The sequence below is a fragment of the Larimichthys crocea genome, chromosome VIII, assembly GCF_000972845.2.
Source record: "Larimichthys crocea isolate SSNF chromosome VIII, L_crocea_2.0, whole genome shotgun sequence".
NCBI lineage: Eukaryota > Metazoa > Chordata > Actinopteri > Sciaenidae > Larimichthys > Larimichthys crocea.
Genome location: NC_040018.1, coordinates 1,364,569 through 1,386,283, shown reverse-complemented (window position 1 = coordinate 1,386,283; position 21,715 = coordinate 1,364,569). Strand labels below are relative to the sequence as shown.

Here is a 21,715-nt window from a genome sequence, read left to right as displayed (position 1 = left end):
AAGCGGCTTGGTGGAAATACAATCCTTGTAAACTTTAGATAGCCACGAGGTATATCAAAAAGCCATAACATGTAGTATTATTTTTGCTTATCTTACTTTCTACATAGTAGACTTGACAGTTCATGTGCGTCATTGCTCGGTTCCCATTTGAGCTTTTGGCAAGACTGGCTCTTTGTTATGATGCTCATCCCTGAAAAGTGATCTTTCCCAAGATTTATTCGATATTTCCCTCTATGAAAGATCTTTTTTTGTTCATATGCCCCAGGGATTTGTTTTTATCAGAGGTTGTTTATGTGATCAGATTGTCTTTTCATTATATAAAGCACTTTGCAACACTGTCTTTTTATATAAATATGCATAAGCACCCATAGATAAACGTGATGTTTAAGTGATAGAAGGTGATCTTTGGATTTTGGACTCGCCAAAAACATTGTTTAATCCGGGGAATTATGATAGTCACAGATTTCAATAATCAATTAAAAAACAGACAGATTAATCAGTAATGAAAATAATTGTTAATTGCAGAAAACTAATAATTACAGATGAAGAGTTGCAGATGAATGAAAATGTATTCAGACTGTAGAAATGTGGCAATAGTATAGATTACAAACATTAAAGGAGGAAAGTAAAAAGAAGATAAAATATAGATGAGTTAATTTAAAATGTATAGGCCCTACTCATGTACTGTAACCAGTTATTCTGTCGTGTCATGTGCACACAGTTGTCATTGAAAGTAAAAGAAGGCACATTGTTTGTCTCATGACATTACATCTGACACGCACTGAATTCCCAGAAACGACACTGGGAGATATGAATAAATATGAATAAAATCTAGCTGAATCTAGTTTTGCACATTAAGAATATCAAATTAATATTCTTGTAAAGCATGTTCTTTCCGGGATATTGTCATTAATGTACCATGAGGTTGGTGTTTCCTCTGTAGTGCACTCCACCACACAGCTAGAGAGAGAGCGAGAGAGCGAGAGAGAGAGAGAGAGAGAGGCAGAGATAGAAATGCAGAGAAAGCTAGGATGTTCTGGGACAGACCGATCCACAGTGGCCTAGTTTCCCTCAGCCATGCCAATGACTCAACTAAAGTCTTCTGCCTGGCTGGCTGTGGGCTTGGTCACCATGGATAAGACATGTGGACAGAGCCAGAACACACACGGTTGCAGTTATTTTTCTAAATGGATGAGTTGCAATTACATTAACATGTTAGAAGTACACACCCCCTCCCCCACCCAAATAGAAATTAGTCTAAGTCTCTTCATTGCTCTTTGTCTAGAGTATTAAAGCTGTGCAGAATAACACGACCAGACAGACAATCAGAAATGTGTATTGCACGTTTTATTTCCCCCCTTTTTTTTATGAATATGAAAAATGTATTGACCGCAATGAGCCTATTTGTCTTCGGTTTCCACATAAGACATGTCATAAAAAACATATCCCATTAACCTACTGTACAAATAAACTGCAGCAAAGTCAGGAGCACTACTCTGTATCCTAGTTGCATTTATTACCTTGACTGCACAAGGGACAACAGGATTTCTTGTAGATATTTCTATTAGCCGGTAATCTATAGCATTTCCCTGAAGGTAAAAGTTTAAATTCACAGCTTTACTTCTTAAGAGTTCATCATATACTTAGCTGCTTGTTTTGTTCACTATTTTCTGCAGCTTGTTCCTCCTCCCACTGTTCAGATTGTACCGCTCATCACGATCATGTTAAAAGATGGGAAGCTTTCCGCTAGGCTCTTACTCCAAAATTGTTGAGCTTGCACATCGAGTTGAGGTGTAAGCCTGATGTTGATGTATGTATCAGGGTATTTAAAATCATTTAGTCAACCGTTAATCATTTTTCAGCTGTATTAAATCTTTGCCATAGCTAAGGAGCTTGTTAAAACACCACCCTTAAAGGGCTAAAATATAGACTCTCTCTGTCAGTATCCCCTTTCTGCAGTAAAGCAACCAGACGCCATATCATCAGCATACTTAAACAAACTGAAATCAGCATGATTGATCTTGAAATCATTTGTGTATACCGAGAAAATCAGTGGTGATGAACACGCCCCCTGTGGTGCTCCTGTATTCAACACAAAGCATTGCTTTTTTCTGTGCGCGTGTGTGTTTTTTCCACTGCTGCAAAGTCGTGTCAAATACAAAAACAACCTTCAGGTAACCGGGACAGAGTGTTTTTTTTTGTGTGTGAGCATGTAGATGAGTGCAGGAAAATAAAGGGAAGACATTGAAGGAAAGGAAGTGGTGGTAACGTGGGAAACTGTATCCTTGTCTTGACTTCTGGAGCTTTCTGCGCTTAATCACTGACAATGTGTGTGAGCCCTACAGCAACTTTGTAGTTAAGTGACGCTTTACTGTATGAATTCATACAGGGGGATTAAATAAACTCCATTGCTGGTCCCAAATAAGAAATTATTTTGAAGTAAGTAGTAATATGAAATCCATGCTAAGAGATTATAAAAAATGCCAGCCCATTTGGCTCTGAATTCTCACACATAATCATCACTTTGTCACTTTATCATCATTTGTTTCACAGAGGCCCAGAAGAGAGTTTAGTTAATCATGGGTATGATGATTTCGGACACAGCTATAGTTGTTCTTGATAGGTTAGACTGTAACCTATCCCAACATGCATTGAGCAGAAAGGTACAGAAACACACAGGGCAGATCTATTGCAGCCCATATAGAAGTCATATTTTGTTACTAAGTGCCCTCAAAGTCAATAGGAACAAATGCAGAAGTCATCAAAGACATGCAACCAAACAGACGTCTATATGTTTTGTATACAATATATTCTGTCATGTATATACTGTATTTGGTGTATATATAGGTTTAGGCCTTCTTGGTATATTTTTTCCTTTTTTGCAATAGTTTTGGTCACGTTTACAACAGTTATTGTGACATAAAATATGCTTCAATCTTGCACGCATTTATTTTAATTGTATTTGTTGGTTTTAGCACTAAACACAAATCATAATTTCTCTATTTTATCATGGCTGTTCTGTGAACTCTCTCAATTTTTCAAAAGCCAAGAAAACCAATTATCCAGTGGGCTTTTAAATAGTTTATTCATATTGAAGTAGGAAAATCTTCTCAACCAATAAAGGAGCACTTAATCCTTTACTTCACTTTAGCACCAAATTTGGATTTTGGATGAATTTAGTTGAACTGAATTTTATTGAGGTGTTTGTAATGCTGGTCATATGTTTGAAACCCCATTGTTATCAATGGCTTCAGTGCAGGACATGAAAGTGAATTATTCTCTTTGAGGCAACACACACAGCATGGGCAGCTAGCACTACTATCTGAGGGGCTCAGCATGTGGTGAGACTGATGTGTCAGATATGCCATTTAGCCCATCACTTAGCTCAGTGTGTCTGACTGACTGTCTGTCTGGTACATAGTGTGCGTCCACACCTGTGGCCGGGACCGCTCCCCTTAATCAGACCTAATGAAGAACATTGATTCATCTCCATTTGATTCACACTTTTAGACAGGAACACATATACACGTACGCAAACCCGTGCAAGACAACCCACCACTGGCTGTCAGACCACCACTTTTGACTCCTTTAAGGACGATCCTGTCTAATGTTGCTGTAGTGTTATCAGCTCTGCATATAATACTCTACTTAACCGCATGTGGAGAAGTTTTAAGGAGGTGCAAAGTGACATTAGCAAGTGGAATTGGGGGAGGCATGTTAGCCGGCAGAGAGCTACGGCAAAGCAAAAGGATCTGGAGATCGTCAGTGAACGGAGCAGCCTTGCACGTTTTCCTAAGAAGCACGAGCAGGGCAGGCATCCCAAGATTCCCTGCATCCTGGTCCCAGCTCTGGGGTGGAGGAAGCTGTTTACTCTTTCTATCTCTCACTGCTGACGTCGGCGCACCGAACAATGTCATCCAATTTCCTGTTTTTCACTTTAGTGGAAAGCCACTCTCCCAGTGTGTATGGTGTAGTGTGTGTATGTGTGTGTCTATGAGTGTGACACAGAAAAACTGGTGGGCTGGAGGAGAGGAGAAGAAGGAGGAGGAGGAGGACGAGGTGGAGGAGGAGGAGAAGGAGAAGGAGGAGGAGGAGATCTATAGGGCCGGATACACTGGGGGATATAGGGTCAGAGGCAACTCCGCTATGTAAATACATTAGGTGTATTGAATGAGAGAAGCAGGAGACTGCAGACTGTCCTGAACGCTGCTCAAGATGACTGGAGAACACCTAGCAGCTCTGGTGTGGTCAGATCGGCCTGAATGAGGAGGAAAGGTGTGAAATCACATGACATAAGACTGTTTGAAGCTGTCAGCCTGGAAACTGTCACCTCACAGTGAGAGATCGACTTTTGAGGTTGTTTTATTAAATCACACTCAGTCCAGTGTTTTAGGCCGCCTGTAAAGGGACAGAAGTCTCCATGTTCACTGTGTGGCAATTGGTTTATTGTAATTAGATTTAGGGATTTAGTTGTTAACCGGATACGCCAAATCGGTATCAGTGCAGATACTGACCTTATTAAACAGATCTGATTTTTGGCGCTGATGTGAGTGATCTACCTTGTTATACATACAGTTTCTTTATCAATACCATTATTAAATGTAGCTTTCACTTACATTTATTTGATCACTGTGGGTTGTAGACTTTCCTGACAGGATATATGCCAATCTGTGATTTCCCCACAGACTGGCATATATAATTAAAATTTGGGAAAAGAGAGCTCTGGTTTTCAGCTTGGTACTCCACACGGTAGATACTCTTAGCAGACATAAAAGGTTTTATTGTTGCACCCTTAACTAGATTAACTGTAAATGGGTTTAGCAATATTCTATAGTCCACTTAAGCAAAATTACAATGATAAAAACCCTTAAGGGTAAGATCACTTTCTTAGTTAAAATACCACAAGCTAGTTACAGACTATACATATACAAGCGGTTGACACTTCACTAGGCACAACTTGGTGAATCGAATGTAGCGTAATCACAGTATAAATAATGGGTATATAAAGTATGTGTGACGTCACCCACAGGATGTGAACATGTTAATTTCTGCTGTGAAGTTGGACATTTTAACATGGGGGCTTATGGAGAACTGCAGTTTTTGGCGCTTCCACATTGGCTTCACATCACAGCCATGGAGGTTGCCGCCTGAGCCTAATACGACAATCTTGCAATAATTCCTACCTCAGTGTTCAGTTTTTGTCGAAACCACTGTTGTTGCTGACTTGTGCTTCATTATGCTGACTGCTTTTATTATTTACTCAACCTTACTCAACATGAAAAACATTTGTTCAGTTTCTTGCAGCATAATTCAACAGTACAACAAGCTACATACTCCGACATGATGTTGTTATTGCAAGATTGGAGCATTGGTTTTAGCTAGATGTCCTAATAAACGGGCAAATGAGTGTATACAGAGGGTGAGAGAAACAGAGAGGTCAGTAAGGGCCCACAGGTCTTTTTTAATTTAAACTAGACATTTTAGATACTACAGATGGTTTAAATAATTGAAATGAATAAGGATATTTTTTATGATCAACAAAAAGGTATATATGTACAAAACCACACTTAAAAAAATTATATGAATTACAATAGAACAAACTGTACACGTGTAAAACAAAAACGATATTGTAGAGATTGATTGAGCTTAACTAGAGTCAAGACAAGTCAACTACAAGGGCCAGAATGCATTGCATTGCATTCAACTGTACATTGGAAAGTGTTTGCACTGGGCACAACTGCTCTGGATTACGTAGGCATACTCACCATGTCTGTACTCCTCGCCTGCCTGGCCTACATGCTCACTCTCTTCCCCTGCTTTGTTTGCCTCTGGTTGAGTGCCAGCATGATGTTTGCGGGATGCAAATGCTTGGCTGAGTGATTCATTGCAGTGTGTGCGTGTGTACTGTACAAGAGGAGTATGTTGCCCAAAGAGGCAGGCAATCTGGTATAGCTCTGTGTGTGCGTGTGTGTGTGTGTGTGGCAGGCTGGCTATTTAAATTACACAACCACAGTTGCAGTTGCATTGGTTGTGTCAGTGTCAGTTAGAGAAGGATGTCTCCCTGGATGGAGGAGACAGAGCACTACATACTTCTCTTGCTAGGCCCTCAACTAGCTGCAGGCTTTGTGGCCAAGCTCTATACGTCAAAGACCCCGACCTCAACTAGTTCCCCTGACAAACTGCATCACACGATTTTTGTTTGTGGTATATTTTGTGCAAACCACCATATGTGACATTTACCCAGCAGTAGTCTTTGGAAGAGAGAATGTTTTGTTTCACCTCCACAGGAAAATGAATGAGTGGTTTGAATCCCTAATCAGAATTAATAAAACCGAGCATTGACTTATTTATTCTGACACACGTGGTAAGATCATTGAAATCATATCTGACAACAGAAAAAACTGTGTCTTGTTTGGTCAAACCCTCTTGGAAAAGCACGAGTTTATGGCATTTCTATATGTTAGTCCCTATTCTATAGCCACACACACGCACACACACTAACACATGCATACTGTCTCTCTAGTTGCACGTGAGCCTATCATGCGACCAGGTCCTCGTGTCTGTGAAAGATCAGATGATCACAGAGCATCAGCTTGTAGCCATCCTGATGCCATACTCCTTGTTTGTGGACAGCTATCAAACGGCCTAGTGTCATGATGACGTCAATTTGGCTACAACCAAGGGGCTAATCAGCCCTCCCCCGCCTCCCCCCGCTCTCCTTTTATTGTTTCGTGGGGCTTTCAAAAGGCTTACAATTTAGCTAGAAGTGATTTACTGCTGCCCGGCATGCTCTAAAATTCCTCTCTGTATTCCTCCTCACATGTGTAGATTGTTTACGGAGAAGAGGAATTCTAGAGGGATGGCGGTCCGCAAGGGGCTTGGTTGCTATGGTTACTAACCCCTGAGCTGGGTTCCATTTAGCAGGAAGGAAGCTAAATTATTTGCAGACAGAAAAGAGTAAGCTCATGTAGAGAAAGTGTAATGAGTTGAGAACCTGTCTGTTTGTTTTTGTTTGTTTTGTTTTTTTCTTCCCAACTCTTGTGCAGTTGAATTTGGAATTGAAATTGTTGCATTTGTTATTGCTGCTGCTGATTCAGACAGTGGTGCAAAAAAAAAAAAATGTACAGATCATTCACTTAAATACCTCAAAACAGAAAAATCAGCTGAAAATATGAAAAGTAAAAGCACTGTACAATGGCACATTAGATGGTGTTTTATATAGAGAATATATTAGTAGATTATTATTACAATGACAGTCACGTGTAATCAGCATTTTTTACCTGCTTTTATATACTGTGCAAAAGCCCCCAATCTTTGTGGCTATAATTGGGTATTCAGATCATTTGAATTCAGTAAAAATAGCAATACATGAGTCCAGTACAGGTCCTGCAATGTCACTGAAGTAAAAGTGTTTTTTAGCTAAAGTACTCATGATGCACTATATACTATATAGTATATTATACTATACGATTTTATTACTAAACTTTAGGTTTAATTTTGTTTTAGCTGGTTTAATCTGTAGCAATATTTGATATGTTTTGACAGTATAAAGAATGGACGGCGTATGTGTGACGTAACCCGTAGGTTTCTGTAGTGCCACGTTCTGCTTGTTCCGCCTCCCGGGTCACGTTAAAATTGGCAAAGACTTGAATCATCAGCAGACCTGAGGCGAGCTGAATGACGCCTGGGTGCTTAAACAAGCCATCTCTCAAGGCATCTACCAGCCTGTCAAAGTAGCCAATAACTTTAAGCCTTAATATAATTTGCACGCATGAGTTAAAGAAAGATTCAGACTCAGTACAGTTGTCATGAATAAGGAAATTAGTTATAGGGGGCCAAAACCAGTTTTTGTACCAGGCTGTAAACATGTTCATTTCTGCTGTGAAGTTGTGGATTTTAATAAGTGCTTAAGGAGACTGACTTGTTCTGTAGCCAGCCTCATGTGGCCCTTTGAGGAACTGCAGTTCAGCATTGGCTTCACTTCACAGCCACAGAGGTTACTGCTTGGTTCTGTGTATAACATTTATGAAGTGACTAGTAAATAAAGCTGTCAGATAAATGTAGTGAAGTTGAACTATAAAGTAGCAGAAAATGGAACTACTCAAGTAAAGCCATGTGTTAAATACAATGGATTTTCATATGCTCTATGTCTCCATGTGTGTATGTTTATGCAGCACTATTCCCAAGGAAGTCTATTTGGATTTGTTCCCGCCATTTCATGGCAGTTTGTTCATAAAAGGTCTCTCTGGGGTCTGACTGACCCTAAACATAAGTAATGGTCACATAAACACTATGAGGGATAACATAGTGTGCATTTCTTTGTCTGTGAATCAATAGAAGTATGTTCATGAATAACCCATAAAACATATGAAACATGAGACAATCTTTATTTGGTGATTTAGCTTTTTAGTCATTTGTCATCAAATGTGCAAGGCTTAATGCTTTAATTCTTTTCTGTATATTTTTGTTTTAAAAGAAAATGGATTTTGCTATTACACATACAGCATTTGGGTCTGTGTGACCGAAACAATGACGAATAAAGCAAATGTCAACAAAACACAAACATGAAACAATATCACATTTCTGAAATGATTTTTTTCTAATCCTTGTATTCTTCTTATCTTTCAGACCACATTAACAGAGGTGCAATTTGGACCAATGAAGTTATTTAAAGACCCACTTCAGGTATCGTAAAACAATGCCAAACATCTTAATGATTGAAGCTTATGTACTTGAACGCATTAAGGCTTTCCAACAACAGAAGTGCTCCAGTGAAATGTTTATGTCCGTATCATTTAGGGGCTTTTAAGCTGAGCTGCAGAGCTAAACTTGGTGTGACTGTCAATATTTGGTAGCGTTTTTCTCGGATTAGTGTTTCAAAAACGTCACATACTTTTTGTTTGCTGTTAGAACTAATCTTGAATTTCTCAAAGATACCACACCTCGCTAAGAGATTAAAGAGAAAAAAAAAGTCCCCATGCAAACATTCGAAGAAGAAGAAGAAGATGAAGGAGAAGAAGGGGGAAAAAACTCTTAATGGACGTATTGTGTGCGATGCAGCCTTCTGTTGTCAAGGCAACAAGGCCAAACATTTATGGCCAAAGAACATACCATAATGAACAATGCACGTTATGGAAGAACTGCACAGAGGATCCATGGACCAGTTTCGTCACTGCAAACAGACGTTCAATGGTTCATTATACAGTTTGGTACTGTGCTTTTTTCTTTGGCATGCTGCTGCTGCTGCTGCTGTCGTGTGAAAACTTTGAAACGTCTCATATTTTAAAGTTTAATTCATTTTTCAAGCAAACATTGCCAAACACCCAAAAAATTGATTTACAGCGCACTGGAATTTGGAAATGAGACTTCTGAAGACACCACTTTGGGCTCTGATGGGCATTTTTTTTTCTTAAATTTCACAAACAAAACAATCAGTTATGAGAATAATTGTCAGTTGCAGCTGTAGTGGACACTTCATTTCAGCAAAATCTACATTTTAATTAAATTAAAACCACCACAGCTGCTAAACTTCGTACAGCAACCCTGATATGAAGTCGGCAAGAGTCAAAGAAAGGCAACATGTTCACCGACCTGTAATTTAATGCCATGTATGAGTGCACAGACTCGGCTTTATTGTCTGATGCGCTCCAGTGTGACCACAGTAGGAAAACGAGGTAGAGAGATATCCCCTTCCTGTTTTTGTCACTCACAGCTGATCCTGTCATGCCCTCCTTCTCTCTACTCCTCCTCTTTTCTCGCGGCTCACAGGATCTGGCCGGGCCCTCTCTGTTTTCAACAATGATGTTTTCTAGATAGAACGATCAGACCTTGCCAAAATGTTCACAACCCCCCTTCAAACTGTTTTTTTTCCTCCCTCTCTTCTCACTGTCTTCATCTTTTTGCTACCTTCTTTGCCTTTTGCATCTGTTTCTTTGGAGTATATAAACATTATATCCTCACTGCTTGAATGTACTTTGAGAGTTTTTTTTTTTTTTTTTCTGTTACAACTGGGTGTGTTATTACTGAGCGAGGCATATCTGTCTAGTCTGAGAACAGGCATGTGAAAAGACCTTATCTCAGTCTATATTTCCCCGTCCCTCCACCTCTGCGGGAATGTTGACTTTTCTACCAACATCCCAATGTGGAATTCTGATCTAATTCCCTGTGCGTACCGAACATAGCTGCAGGACTCAGTGGTGATGTATTTATGACCCGTACACTTATTGCTGCTTGTAGGGAAAATGTTCCTATGTGGAATATGGTTTGCATTAGCAACACCCCTCTCAGGCCTAAGGGCCTTCTGCCTCAGGCCTAAAGCTGTGCTTTGGTACTTAAATAAAGCCAATCATCAGAATGAATCAAAAGGACAACTGTGTAAACAACCGATCCTCTATCCCCTCATTGTGTCGAGGACAGTACTTCTAGTTTTCTCAACAAAGTCAGGCCTTTGTGCCCTAACTCAGTTTTACAGGTGTGATGCAAACTTAAAACTGCAGAACAAACTTTCCCTTCTTTACGTTTATTCTGCTCCCTGCCAACAGTTGGAGATGACGTCTGTTTGAGAGAGTGACTCATGAATCTACTCTTAGTGCAGCACTGCTCTTGGAGGCGGGCCTAAATCTCTGGTCCAGTATTTACGCAAGTAAGGGGTTATATGAAAGTATGCTGGCAGAGAGAGAGCATGCTCTCAATGGCTGGTTTGATGGTAGCAGCAGCACTTTCTGCCACAGCCTTGGCAGATCAGTGGGAGGGGCCGCAGCCAGTCAAGGCCACCTCGACTAATTGTGTCATAGATCATGGCAGCGGACAATAAAATCTCTGACGCACCCGAGTACGAGCTGAGCCTGATCAATCAGGGCCTGTCTAATGGAGGCCTGAGGTCACAGTCAAGCAGGCACTGCAGGCTGATTAGGACGACAGGCACAAATGAGCATGAATGCCCCAATGATGACTTGACAACTCTGAGCTGTTGATACACTGAGGCATCAAAAACACATTTCACTGTAGCTCTGTCTTCGACCATTCTTCATAAATTCTGTAGCGCAGGATGAAGGCAGACCAGTTCGAATCACAGCGAATCAGTTCCCCCATGGCTCATTAATGTTTCACAATTAATATTTCCTGTCCATTTTAAACGCTGTAGCTTTTAAATACCATATAAACCTCGACAATCCAAGCAAAGAGATCATGTGAATGTAGCATTAGCTGATTATCCACTTTTTGTTTGGACATTATTCCTTTACATATATACTGTGTCTACACTCCCTATGTATCATAACTTCATTGTAAGAGGTCACTTAAAAATTCAAAATACTCAACTGGATATATGTTTTATATCTCTATTTCTTTGCAGGTACTTTTAGTTTTTGCCAAAGAGGACAGTCAGAGTAATGGCTTCTGCTGGGCATGTGAGAAGGCCAACTTCAGGTGCAGCATGGCACGAACACCGGAGTCGGCTCTTGAATGCTTCTTGGAGAAGCATCATGACCTCGTCATCATTGACCACAGACATTCCAGACACTTTGACGCTGAAGCACTATGCCGGTATGACAGTTGTCTCATCATCATTGTACTTCTTACTTTGTGTTGCATTTCAAGAAGGATGTCGTACAGTTGTTCCCAGCTATTCTTTATCTGGTGTACCCCCACAGCCCTGTCTGGTGAACTCAAGTAACCTTTTTTTTTAAAACCCCAAATGTGTACATTTGAACTGATTTTAAGCTGGATGCTATTCATGCGAATGATTTCAAACATTTATTTATTACTTTTAGCTATTTCATCCATTTACCCAACATTTAGCTAACAATATTAACCATTTAGCTAATGATTTCATACATTCATCCACTATTTTTAGCAATTGCATCCATTTACCCAACGTTTATGTAACTATTAACATTTTAACTAATGATTTCAAACATCTAACCATTACTTTTAGCTACTGCAACCGTTCATTGATGACTTTAACTCTTTAACTCCATTTATCTGTTAAATTTTAGCCTACTTTTAGCTAACTGTTTGAAGGAAGTAACTGTTTTCATGCACTCTCAATCACAACATCTTGTGTTGGTGTTGACAGCTGACTCAATATGTGGAGTAAAAAAATAATAACAATAGTTGTGGTTACTATTTTTTTTCACGAGTTGAACTACTCCATAATCTTTCTTCATACCCCCATGGCAACCCCGCGGGGTAAAAGTGCCCCTGGTTGTCAGTCACTGGACACAGGTGAATTGAGTTCTGTTAGACTGTCATCTAAGGCCAATGACATAACCCAGACCAGATGATCTTAATATGACAAATTATAGCACCCCTTTTTACCCCCTTTGTTACAGCACATTTGGTAACACATCTGATTATGTGACTCCGTGTGGGTATAAATGGCCGGCTTACTTTGGGCTCACTAGCTTCCACTGCATGCTACCTAGTGGAGTCATGTCGATGAGAAATGAGCAGTGCCTGCCCATACCAACCTCTATCTTTAGCCTCTGCCCAAACCAAAAACACATTTACAAACATTCATTTGCCCTGCCCAGCGTGTATGTTAACCCTATTCATTTTGGCCAATCCATATGTTCAGTGTACACGCACAGGCTCCGATGGGGAACTAAAGGGCCTTTATGACCACTGGCTGGGGAAAACCACAGGCGGATGAGTGGCCCTGTACACTGCATTCTTTCAGAGGCCTAGGCCTGCTCACAGAGCTCCACCACTGGGCTCTGCCTGCCTGTGAGAATCGGAGCGTGAAAAATACATTGATTTGATGCCATGGGCTTTTCCACCAGCCTGCTCACTGGCTAAAAGGCTCCCTCTGTTTACATTCAGGTCAATTAGAGCGGTCAACTCTTCAGAAAACACTGTGATAGTCGCCGTTGTGAAAAGGTATGTACAACTTCATGCCCCCCTTCTTCCTTTCAGGCCTTTCTTGTGCCTTTCCTCATTGTTTTTAGTTTTTATTTTATTTTAGAATGATTAGGATTATTGTCAGAATTCAAATGCCTGACACAGCGGGAGGAGTGTAGGCCTGCAGCCTGTCATATGGAGCAAACCTCTGATGTTCTCTGAACAAGCATTTGTCATAGCGATGTTTTGCTGCTAACATGTGTTCCCTTTTTAAGGCCAGACAGAGAGGAAGCCTCTGTGATGCCCCTGATCAATGCCGGCTTTAATAGGGTGAGTGACATTGTGTGTGAATGTGTGTCTTCCTCTGCCTGTATTTGTATTATTGTTTTGATACGTATCTTATATCCCTGCTGTGTAAGGCAGGAATACAGATTGTAAATCCTTTTTTGTTTGCTTAGGAGACGTGTACATCGAGTTCCCTGTAACTGAATCATTGCTACTCATAGCAGCAGCAGCATTACAACATATTTTTAGTTGTCTTTGATTGATCCATGTTGCTTGCTGTTGCCCTCTGACCTTCAGAGATATGTGGAGAATGCCAATATGATGGCCTGCTATAATGAGCTGCTACAGTTGGAGCATGGAGAGGTGCGGGCTCAGTTCAAACTGAGGTGAGTCATGGATTATACACTGTTGTAGTGACATTTTAGGTTAGTCACACAGCACCTTTTATTCAAAGCTGTTGCACTGATCATCAGTTCTTCTAAAAGTATACATATATATGCAGTGCTTTCAGCTTGTTGCATATGTCAACAATGACTCTCTTCCTTTTGTCTCTCAACCTACACAAGGGCTGGAAATGCTATTTTCACAGCTCTAGAACAAAGCCAAGAGGCCATAGAGATCACTTCTGAAGATCAAGTAATTCAGGTGGGTTTTTAATCAACTTAAATACATCTACTTGCTTCACTGTGATGAACAGTTCATCCTCCCTCTCCCTCTTTATCCTCCCTTTCCTCCTCTTTCTGTGTCTCTCCTGTTTTAGTGCCTGTTCATGTCTTGTGATCCCAGATCTCAGTAGCGATAGTTGCGGTCTCCATTCCTCTGAATGGCTCCTTTTGTTAACATCAAAGCACTGTAGTCTATCACATTATGTTTTCACATGAAATATATGTTTTTGAGCTCCAGGAAATAAGCAACAAATGTGTCCCCCTTCTATGAAAAGCTATTGTTTTCAGCTGGCAAGATTCATATGTTGTTTGAGGTCATCATCTTTAATCTGTGTCTGAACTTTACTCAAACTGTAAATTACCATGTCAGATCAAGCCTGAACACTGGTGTTACCTCTTTCTTCACAGTACGTGAACCCTGCCTATGAGTCCATTATGGGCTACCAACAAGGCGAGCTAATAGGGAAGGAAATAATAGAAGTGCCTAAAAGTGAGAAGAATAAGCCTGATCTCCTTGAAACAATAAATTCCTGCATACGGAAAGGAAAGGTAACGTGCATTCATGAAATCATCTCATTTTCAGTGTGGTTTATGTAATCAAGAAATAAATGATTTGTTGGTTGCTGCTACTGTTACATAGTTTTGACATGTAATATAGTTAATAATGTAATGTCCTGTCACAATTAGTTCACTTGTAGAAGTGTCGTAGATACAGTATTTGCTCCTTTGTATCTGTGCATGCATGCGTCCCCATGCATCCATGCGTGCTGCAAGCCTGCACTGCTGGCCGTCCAGAAGCTCTCTTTCATGTGCGTAAGAACAGCGGTTGATGGCTGTGCTGTAATCTTACTACACAGAGAGCGAAGGTCAGTCCCAGACAGCCAAACAGCAGGAAGGGCCTTTTTAAGCTGCCAAAGGAGTCTGTTGGGGTGGGGGGACATGAATCAGGCTCACTGGATTCCAGGAGTGCTCCCCCAATCATTAAAGCAACTAGCTGCTCTCTGAAATACTCTGACCCAGCCCACCTCACCATCTAACCTGCAGCACAAACACACCCAGTCCACACCCACTTTTAGGGCATCGTTTAAATGTTGTGTTTTGTCAGTTTTATGATGAATGTGTTCTGTATGTTTCACGTCCTTTCTCTCTCTCGGTTCTGGCTTGTTATGTTCCAGGAGTGGCAGGGGATTTATTATGCCAAAAAGAAGAATGGAGACAGCATTCAGCAAAATGTGAAGATCACACCTGTAATTGGACAGGGAGGGTGAGTATGTTCAGTCAGGCTAAATGTAAATTTCCAGTAAGTGAATAATTATACTGGATGATAATGCCCCAGACAACGCAGAGATACACAAACCCAACCACCACGCTAAACTAGGGATTCTTTGGGGGGACAATCATTACTAACCAGTGCACAAAATGAGCTTCCTCCATTGGGTTGCCAGGCTTAGCCTTAGATAGGGTTAGGAGCTTGGGCATCCGGAGGGAGCTTCGAGTAGAACTGCAGCTTCGTCGCATCAAAAGAAATGGTTCGGGCATCTGAGGTGGAGGTGTTTTAGGCACGTCCAGCTGGGAGGAGACCCCGGGGCAGACCCAGAACCCGCTGGAGAGACTGAATAGCCCATCTAACCTAGGAACACCTCAGGATCCCCTACTGCCATCACGACCCAACACCGAATAAGCTAAAGAAAATGGATGGATAGAATAATGATTGTAACTCCTTTTACTTTTTCTGGTGTACTAATTGTTTTTTTTGTTTTTTTATTCACAGAAAAATCAGACACTATGTGTCTATCAACTGGCCTTTAAATGATAATAATAAGGTGAGAGGTGTTTGCTTGTTTAATGCCATTAATTAATAAAATGAGCTTTCTGGCCTACATGTACCAATGTACCTTTCTCCTCTGTTCACGCAGAGTGATAAAACCAGTGAACGTGTGCAGGCAGAGTCTCAGACAGGTAAGATCCATCCTGAAATGCTGTCTTCTCCATAAAAACACTCGTCACTCGTAGGTGCAAGACTGTTCGGTCTTTCTACTCTATCTTAGAGTAACATTACAGCAGATTTTATTATGCTGAACTACTCCAAAGACTGGAGTCTTGCAGATTTGAGTAGTTCAGGGTCTCTCTGCTGAGCAGTTGTCAGCATTAGTGATGGAAGTTCTTTCTGTGTCACTTGTGATCTGTCACAAGGTTAGAGGATCTGAGGGCCAGCATTGTGTTTGTCATTAGGAAGCACACCATTCAGTTCCAGTGTTACACAAATGATACGCAGTGCTAATTTTAACTGATTATTTGGCAACTCCAAATATTTGTACGACGTTAATAACAATAAACTGGAGATTGGAGGAATCTGAACTTTGTAAACTCAAGAACTTTGGAAATCAGCAAATGTATTGCACAATGCCAGAAAAATCATTGTTTTTCTTTAATCATAACTAAAGTTTTAAACAGTAGACGTTTCAATCCTGCTTTATCTAGCTCAGAAATATCTCAAAGGAAATGAATTTGGTCTTTTGTTGACCCTGAAAAAGTTATCTATGCTTTTATTTCCTTCAAACTGGACTATTGTTCCTTGCAGTATTGTGGTATCAAGTGTAAAGCCAATTCACAGCTGCAAGTGATTTCAAAATATAGCAGCTACGCTCCTGACAGGCAAACAAAACAGGGATCATATCTCTCCTGTGTTGGCGTTGTTTCACCAGCTCACTGAAAAGAAGTGTTGTTTGTTTATGGAGCTTTGCATGGTCTTACAACACAGTATATTTCACAGTAACTCTTATAAAACACACCTACTTCCTCTAAGTCTTTGGATTTGGGTCTCTAAAGGTCGACTCTGCTTCTAATGTTACGTTACAGCCCAAAAGTGTTAAGTCAGCATAGTTATATGGCACTTTGAAAACTGTAATAAAGCTTTCCTTTTCTTTTCTCTGCTCTTTTTTGTTTGTGTACTGTTTGAGTGTTTTATTCTACATTTAAAGCACATTTAGAAACATCCATGTATCTGTCATTTTGAAATGAAATACAGTATCTCCATATTAGAACTGTCTACTAATACAAAGAAACAAACTCCTTTACACTTTTTTTTTTTATCCCTTTTTATTGAATCCCCACATAACCCTTCAATAAAAATCCCTATAAATCAACTCACACACTGTGAATTTGTTGTTTTGGTACATTAAAGTCTAATGGCAAACATTTGAAATTAAGCAAATTTATGAACGACAAGTTGACTTTAACTTGATTAAAGTCCATAAAGTCCACCATTAAAATGGCCAGAACCAAAAATGAGTGAATCCCACCCACAAGTATCCACAAATCTGATATATCATTGTCCTCTGTGTAGTGAAAACAAATGAATGAGCCACACTGTTGCACACGGTGACATGTTCCTTCATTGCTACATATACAAATGTTATTGTGACTGTCCCACTGCCATTAAATACTCACCATAGCAGTAAATGTATATTAATCATCTGCTGAAAATAGTCCCCAACAAATGCATTCAGTCCCACATGAGAAACGTATGCTAAAGAATATGTATAGTGGACAATCACTTGGCCCTTTTAAACATCCTCAGTAAGAACTAACAGGCTCGAGGCTGGATCCTCTGACCCCACTACCCCCTCTCCCAGGAGGCAACCCCCCCACTCCAGATCTCTCTCCCCTAAAACAAATAAAACAGAAGAAGTTGATCATGCTGCACCCTCTTTTTAACTAAACTGTAAGCCACATTCCATGTCAGGAGAGTCTCAAGGCTGGCCTCATGCTTCCGGGGCCATGGACCACTCCATCTGGACAATTTCGAGAAGAGAGTTAGCCCACTGTAGCCAAGCTAAGGAATGTGGCAGTTACCACCTCAAGGCCTACATTTTCAAGGCTGCAGCGAGATCAGCCCATAGACTGCATCTCTGTTGCAAGGAATGTTCGTTAAGTAGAAACAAAGTCTGACCCAAACTTCAAGCATGTCACTTAGACAGCGATTTGCTTCCAGTGTTGACATACAATTGGGAGATGTAATGATCTTCATAGATGTAAGGCCCAGGTTATCCTGTGAAAGAACTGCTATTGTATTAATTGATGATCTGGATTTTTTTTTTTTATGTACCACATAAATATTTACACACCGTGGAAGAGGGCGTGTAGGGAGTGCCGATTCCCATGGCAGATCTTCACTGCAGATAGAAGGAAAAACATGATCCTGGTTCATCATATTCAGCATGTAAATCTTTAAAGACTCATAAACTACTGTCAACATGCAGACCTTTTTTTAAGATATTAACTGAATTTTCTATTGCTGGAATGAGACAAGTATATTGCCAGTGAGAGGTAAAGAAAAAAGTTGAAAGATGGTGAATAGTTGTGCTAATTAAGATCTGTGTGAGTAGAAATAAAATTACAGGGCCTAAATATAAGTTAGTATCTTAGATTCAGGAGCTATGTTGATGCACAGAAGGTTTAATATCACAATATCAAATTGTTATATTTCACTATGTTGGGTACAATTTGTTCCTCACTTTGACCAATTATCAAAAATGTACTGGTTTTACTGGATTAATCAGACAATTGTTGACTGACTGATTCTGTACTGATTAAGGCGTCTCATCCTTTTGCCAAACATATTGCAATGGGAGCCAAAGTTAACCTTGTCACGAAACTTGAATTGTGTTTGTGTTTGTGTTTGTGTGTTAATGTAAGGTGTTTTTTTTCTCCCCAGACATCCAATCCAGTAAGCACAAAGACCGGAGGAAAGGCTCTCTGGACGTAAGATCCACAACATCTCGGGGGAGCGATGGTGAGAGTGAAGGGAGACAGATAATGGAAACTTTGGGCGTTTCTTGTTACCTTATGAAACCTTCCCAGTTGTCTTTTTGCATCAAGTGTTGATTGGACATACACACAAACACACTCATTAGAAAGTGTTTGGGAAAACTGCTGCTTAATTTGTTGTTGAGTTATAACCTGTTTTTTTGTTCTTTTTATCCTGTCAGGGAGCTCACAGCGAAGGCACTCCTCAATGGCCCGAATCCACTCCATGACTATAGAAGCTCCCATCACCAAGGTGGGTTCATCTCCCTCCCCATCATCCTTCTGAGCATCCATCATATGATTAGCTCTTTGTACTGATGTTTTGTATCTCATGACTGAACTTTGACACTGCCACAACTGCCATGAGCGCTTCTTGTACAGCTGTACTGAGGCTAGAGGCCATACATACCGTGTCAAGGGGAGATGGGCTGATAAAATGCCGCATTTCATGCACAAGACAGGAAAGCATGTTGGACCAGAATGACCTGCTGTTCTGCTGTTTCAGTGGTTTATGTAGTATGCAGCCTGGATAGTCCCCAGGGATGGGTCATATGACACACTGCAGTTCCACTGCTGTATCATTTGATTGTGTAGTCAGACCCCGTAGGCATCATCCTCTTCAGAACAAAGCACTGACAGAACTGCTGGTAGTGTGTATGTGTGTGCGAGTGTGTTAGCTAGAACTTGTGTTCTTGCACATGGTGACCTCGCCATAGGTGCCTATTGTTATATATAAGTTCATATTTTGGAAGTACATTTTGAGTATCATACAACTGGGCTTGTCTAGTCTTGTTTTCATGACTTTAAAATATATATTTTATCAGTTAAAATCTTTTAGATAGATGGACACTTTATTTTTCTTACAAGGAAGTGTGTTGCCACATTCAATATATTCAATACCGCACATTTTTCCACCCATATAGCTCTAAGCACATGGTACCAGAGTGTTTTGTTCAGAGATGCTATGGCAGAACAGACAAAACTCCATGCCAGGCATTTAACACGTAAAAAAGCAGAATGGACAGTAAAAGAGAGACTTTTGTAAAGCAGTAGCAGAAGGTGGGGGACAACAGAAAGTGTGTTGAGTTCATTGATAGAAGCGTTTGTGGGTTACAGTTCTTCATACAACCCTAAAAAGCCAAAAAGTGATTATTTGCTAACTGTTTCCAGTTTTTAATGTTTGGGTTAGACGATCATTTATGTACAGTATTGGTTTATGATTGGTTGCATATTTACTTTTTCCAGTTTGTTGTGGCGAGGTGTGCTGGGTCTGAAATCACAAGAGCTAATAAACAATTAGCTTTATTTCTAAGCTAAGCAACTCTCCACTGTCGCTTGATTTTTTTTGCCTAAAGCTACAATTATCCTGATTTTACCTTTAATTGTGATTCTTTGTTTTATGTTATCAGAACTTACTTTGTATATTTTATTTCTTTCTTTCTTTATTTCTTCATCCAGGTAATCAACATCATCAATGCAGCGCAGGAAAGCAGTCCTATGCCCGTGGCAGAGGCCTTGGATCGGGTACTGGAGATTCTGAGGACCACTGAGCTCTACTCCCCACAGTTAGGCACCAAGGATGAAGACCCCCACACGAATGACCTCGTGGGGGGGTTGATGACGGTAAGCAGCAGGTCCTTCAGAGCACAAGGGTCCTTCGAGAAGTCTGAAACACCCAAACAGCTTCCTTCCGCTACGAATGAATCGACTCCCATATGATAACACACGTCAGAGCATTTACAGAATTCCACAGTGATAACACACATGTCTGTGTGAATGTCCATGAAGCGCTTGGTATGAAAGCCCATGTTAATGTTGTTAAATATAAGAAACAGACAGTCAGGAGTGTCCATGTGTGGACTTTTGTTTTTGTGAGGGTTTCTGTCCATATTTGTCAGAGGGAGAGAGAGACAGAGAGAGATTAACAGACAGCAATGGTGAAGTACAGAAGTAGAAAGAGTGCCAAGTTGGCAGTCTTGGCAACAACCCCAGAGGAAGTGTTAGATTGTCCTTTGTGCTCCTGTAGGCTGGAGAGGAAAGCCCACCCCACCCTCTCTTCCCCCCCCCCCCCTGCCTCCCCCCTCTCTCTCTCTGCGCACATGCACACAGTCACACTCACATGTACCTCTTCCTCTCGACTCCACAGGCTTGGAAACATCCTGTTCTTTGGATCAGATGCATGGCTTTACTTATACATGTACGCTGTGGATACACAGCGGAGACAGAGAATTGTTACACATAGTAATTCCCTGGAAAGATTTATTCTGCATAAGTGATAAAGGCAGATGAAACAAGAGAACCATGAGTTGTGAGTCTGGGGTTAGATGCTTATTTATGTACAATATTGGTTTATGAGTTGTCTGGTTGCATATTTACTTTCTTTCTTTTTGTTGTGGTGAGGTGTGCTGGGTCTGAACTCAGAAGACCTTGTGAACATTAGGAGAAGAGCTGTCATCTTTGTGGGGAGAAAGTCTTAAAATAACTACTGTGTACAGAGGCAGCGCCACCATGAGACAATGCTCGGGTCAAAGATGAGCCAGTCTCCTCTTCCTTTTTCACTTGTGAAGTAAACATTTCACTCTGTGACACACACCCATGCACTCACTAACAAATATACATATATATATCTTTTACCAGAATGACTGGATGATTTAGGCCTGTCATTTATATAGCTGACAAGTGGCATGAATGTTGTTTGAGAGAAATGGAGGCCTTAATGTTTTTTTTTCTAATCCTTTAACATTGCCCTGACGTACAATGGCCTGAGGACATAGTTTTATACCATATAACAATACATTTTTAAGTAGGAATGATTTCATTGTAGCTTTTTGACACAGTTATTCTCCTAGAGACACATTTAAACAGTATTTGTTCTTTGATAAACTGCAATGGATACAAAACTACCGCAAGAGTCTGCAGTCATGCTAGCAGCTCTGTGAGGTTGTACTTGGAGCGAAATGCTACCGCCAACATGCTCACAGTTCATCTGCGTCTCATTTCAGATATTTCCATTAGTACACCGTGTACTTCCTAGGGTAGTGCACTAATTGCAGGGTAGTGTTGTTTCAATTTGAGTATGGCTGTTGTGAACTTACCAGAAATGCCGATCAGATTCA

General features: G+C 40.6%; 1 protein-coding gene across 1 annotated transcript in view; it reads left to right on the top strand.

Annotated features, from left to right (window-relative positions):
- Positions 1–21,715, top strand: part of pde8a (phosphodiesterase 8A) — a 45,236-nt gene that overhangs the window by 13,565 nt on the left and 9,956 nt on the right. The window contains exons 2-14 of the mRNA XM_010731862.3: positions 8,629–8,685; positions 11,354–11,544; positions 12,823–12,879; positions 13,116–13,170; positions 13,423–13,511; positions 13,692–13,770; positions 14,199–14,339; positions 14,966–15,054; positions 15,562–15,613; positions 15,707–15,749; positions 18,508–18,585; positions 18,782–18,852; positions 20,058–20,222. Of these exons, the coding sequence (XP_010730164.1) occupies positions 8,629–8,685; positions 11,354–11,544; positions 12,823–12,879; positions 13,116–13,170; positions 13,423–13,511; positions 13,692–13,770; positions 14,199–14,339; positions 14,966–15,054; positions 15,562–15,613; positions 15,707–15,749; positions 18,508–18,585; positions 18,782–18,852; positions 20,058–20,222 (1,167 nt within the window). The remainder of the gene's footprint in view (positions 1–8,628; positions 8,686–11,353; positions 11,545–12,822; positions 12,880–13,115; positions 13,171–13,422; positions 13,512–13,691; positions 13,771–14,198; positions 14,340–14,965; positions 15,055–15,561; positions 15,614–15,706; positions 15,750–18,507; positions 18,586–18,781; positions 18,853–20,057; positions 20,223–21,715) is intronic.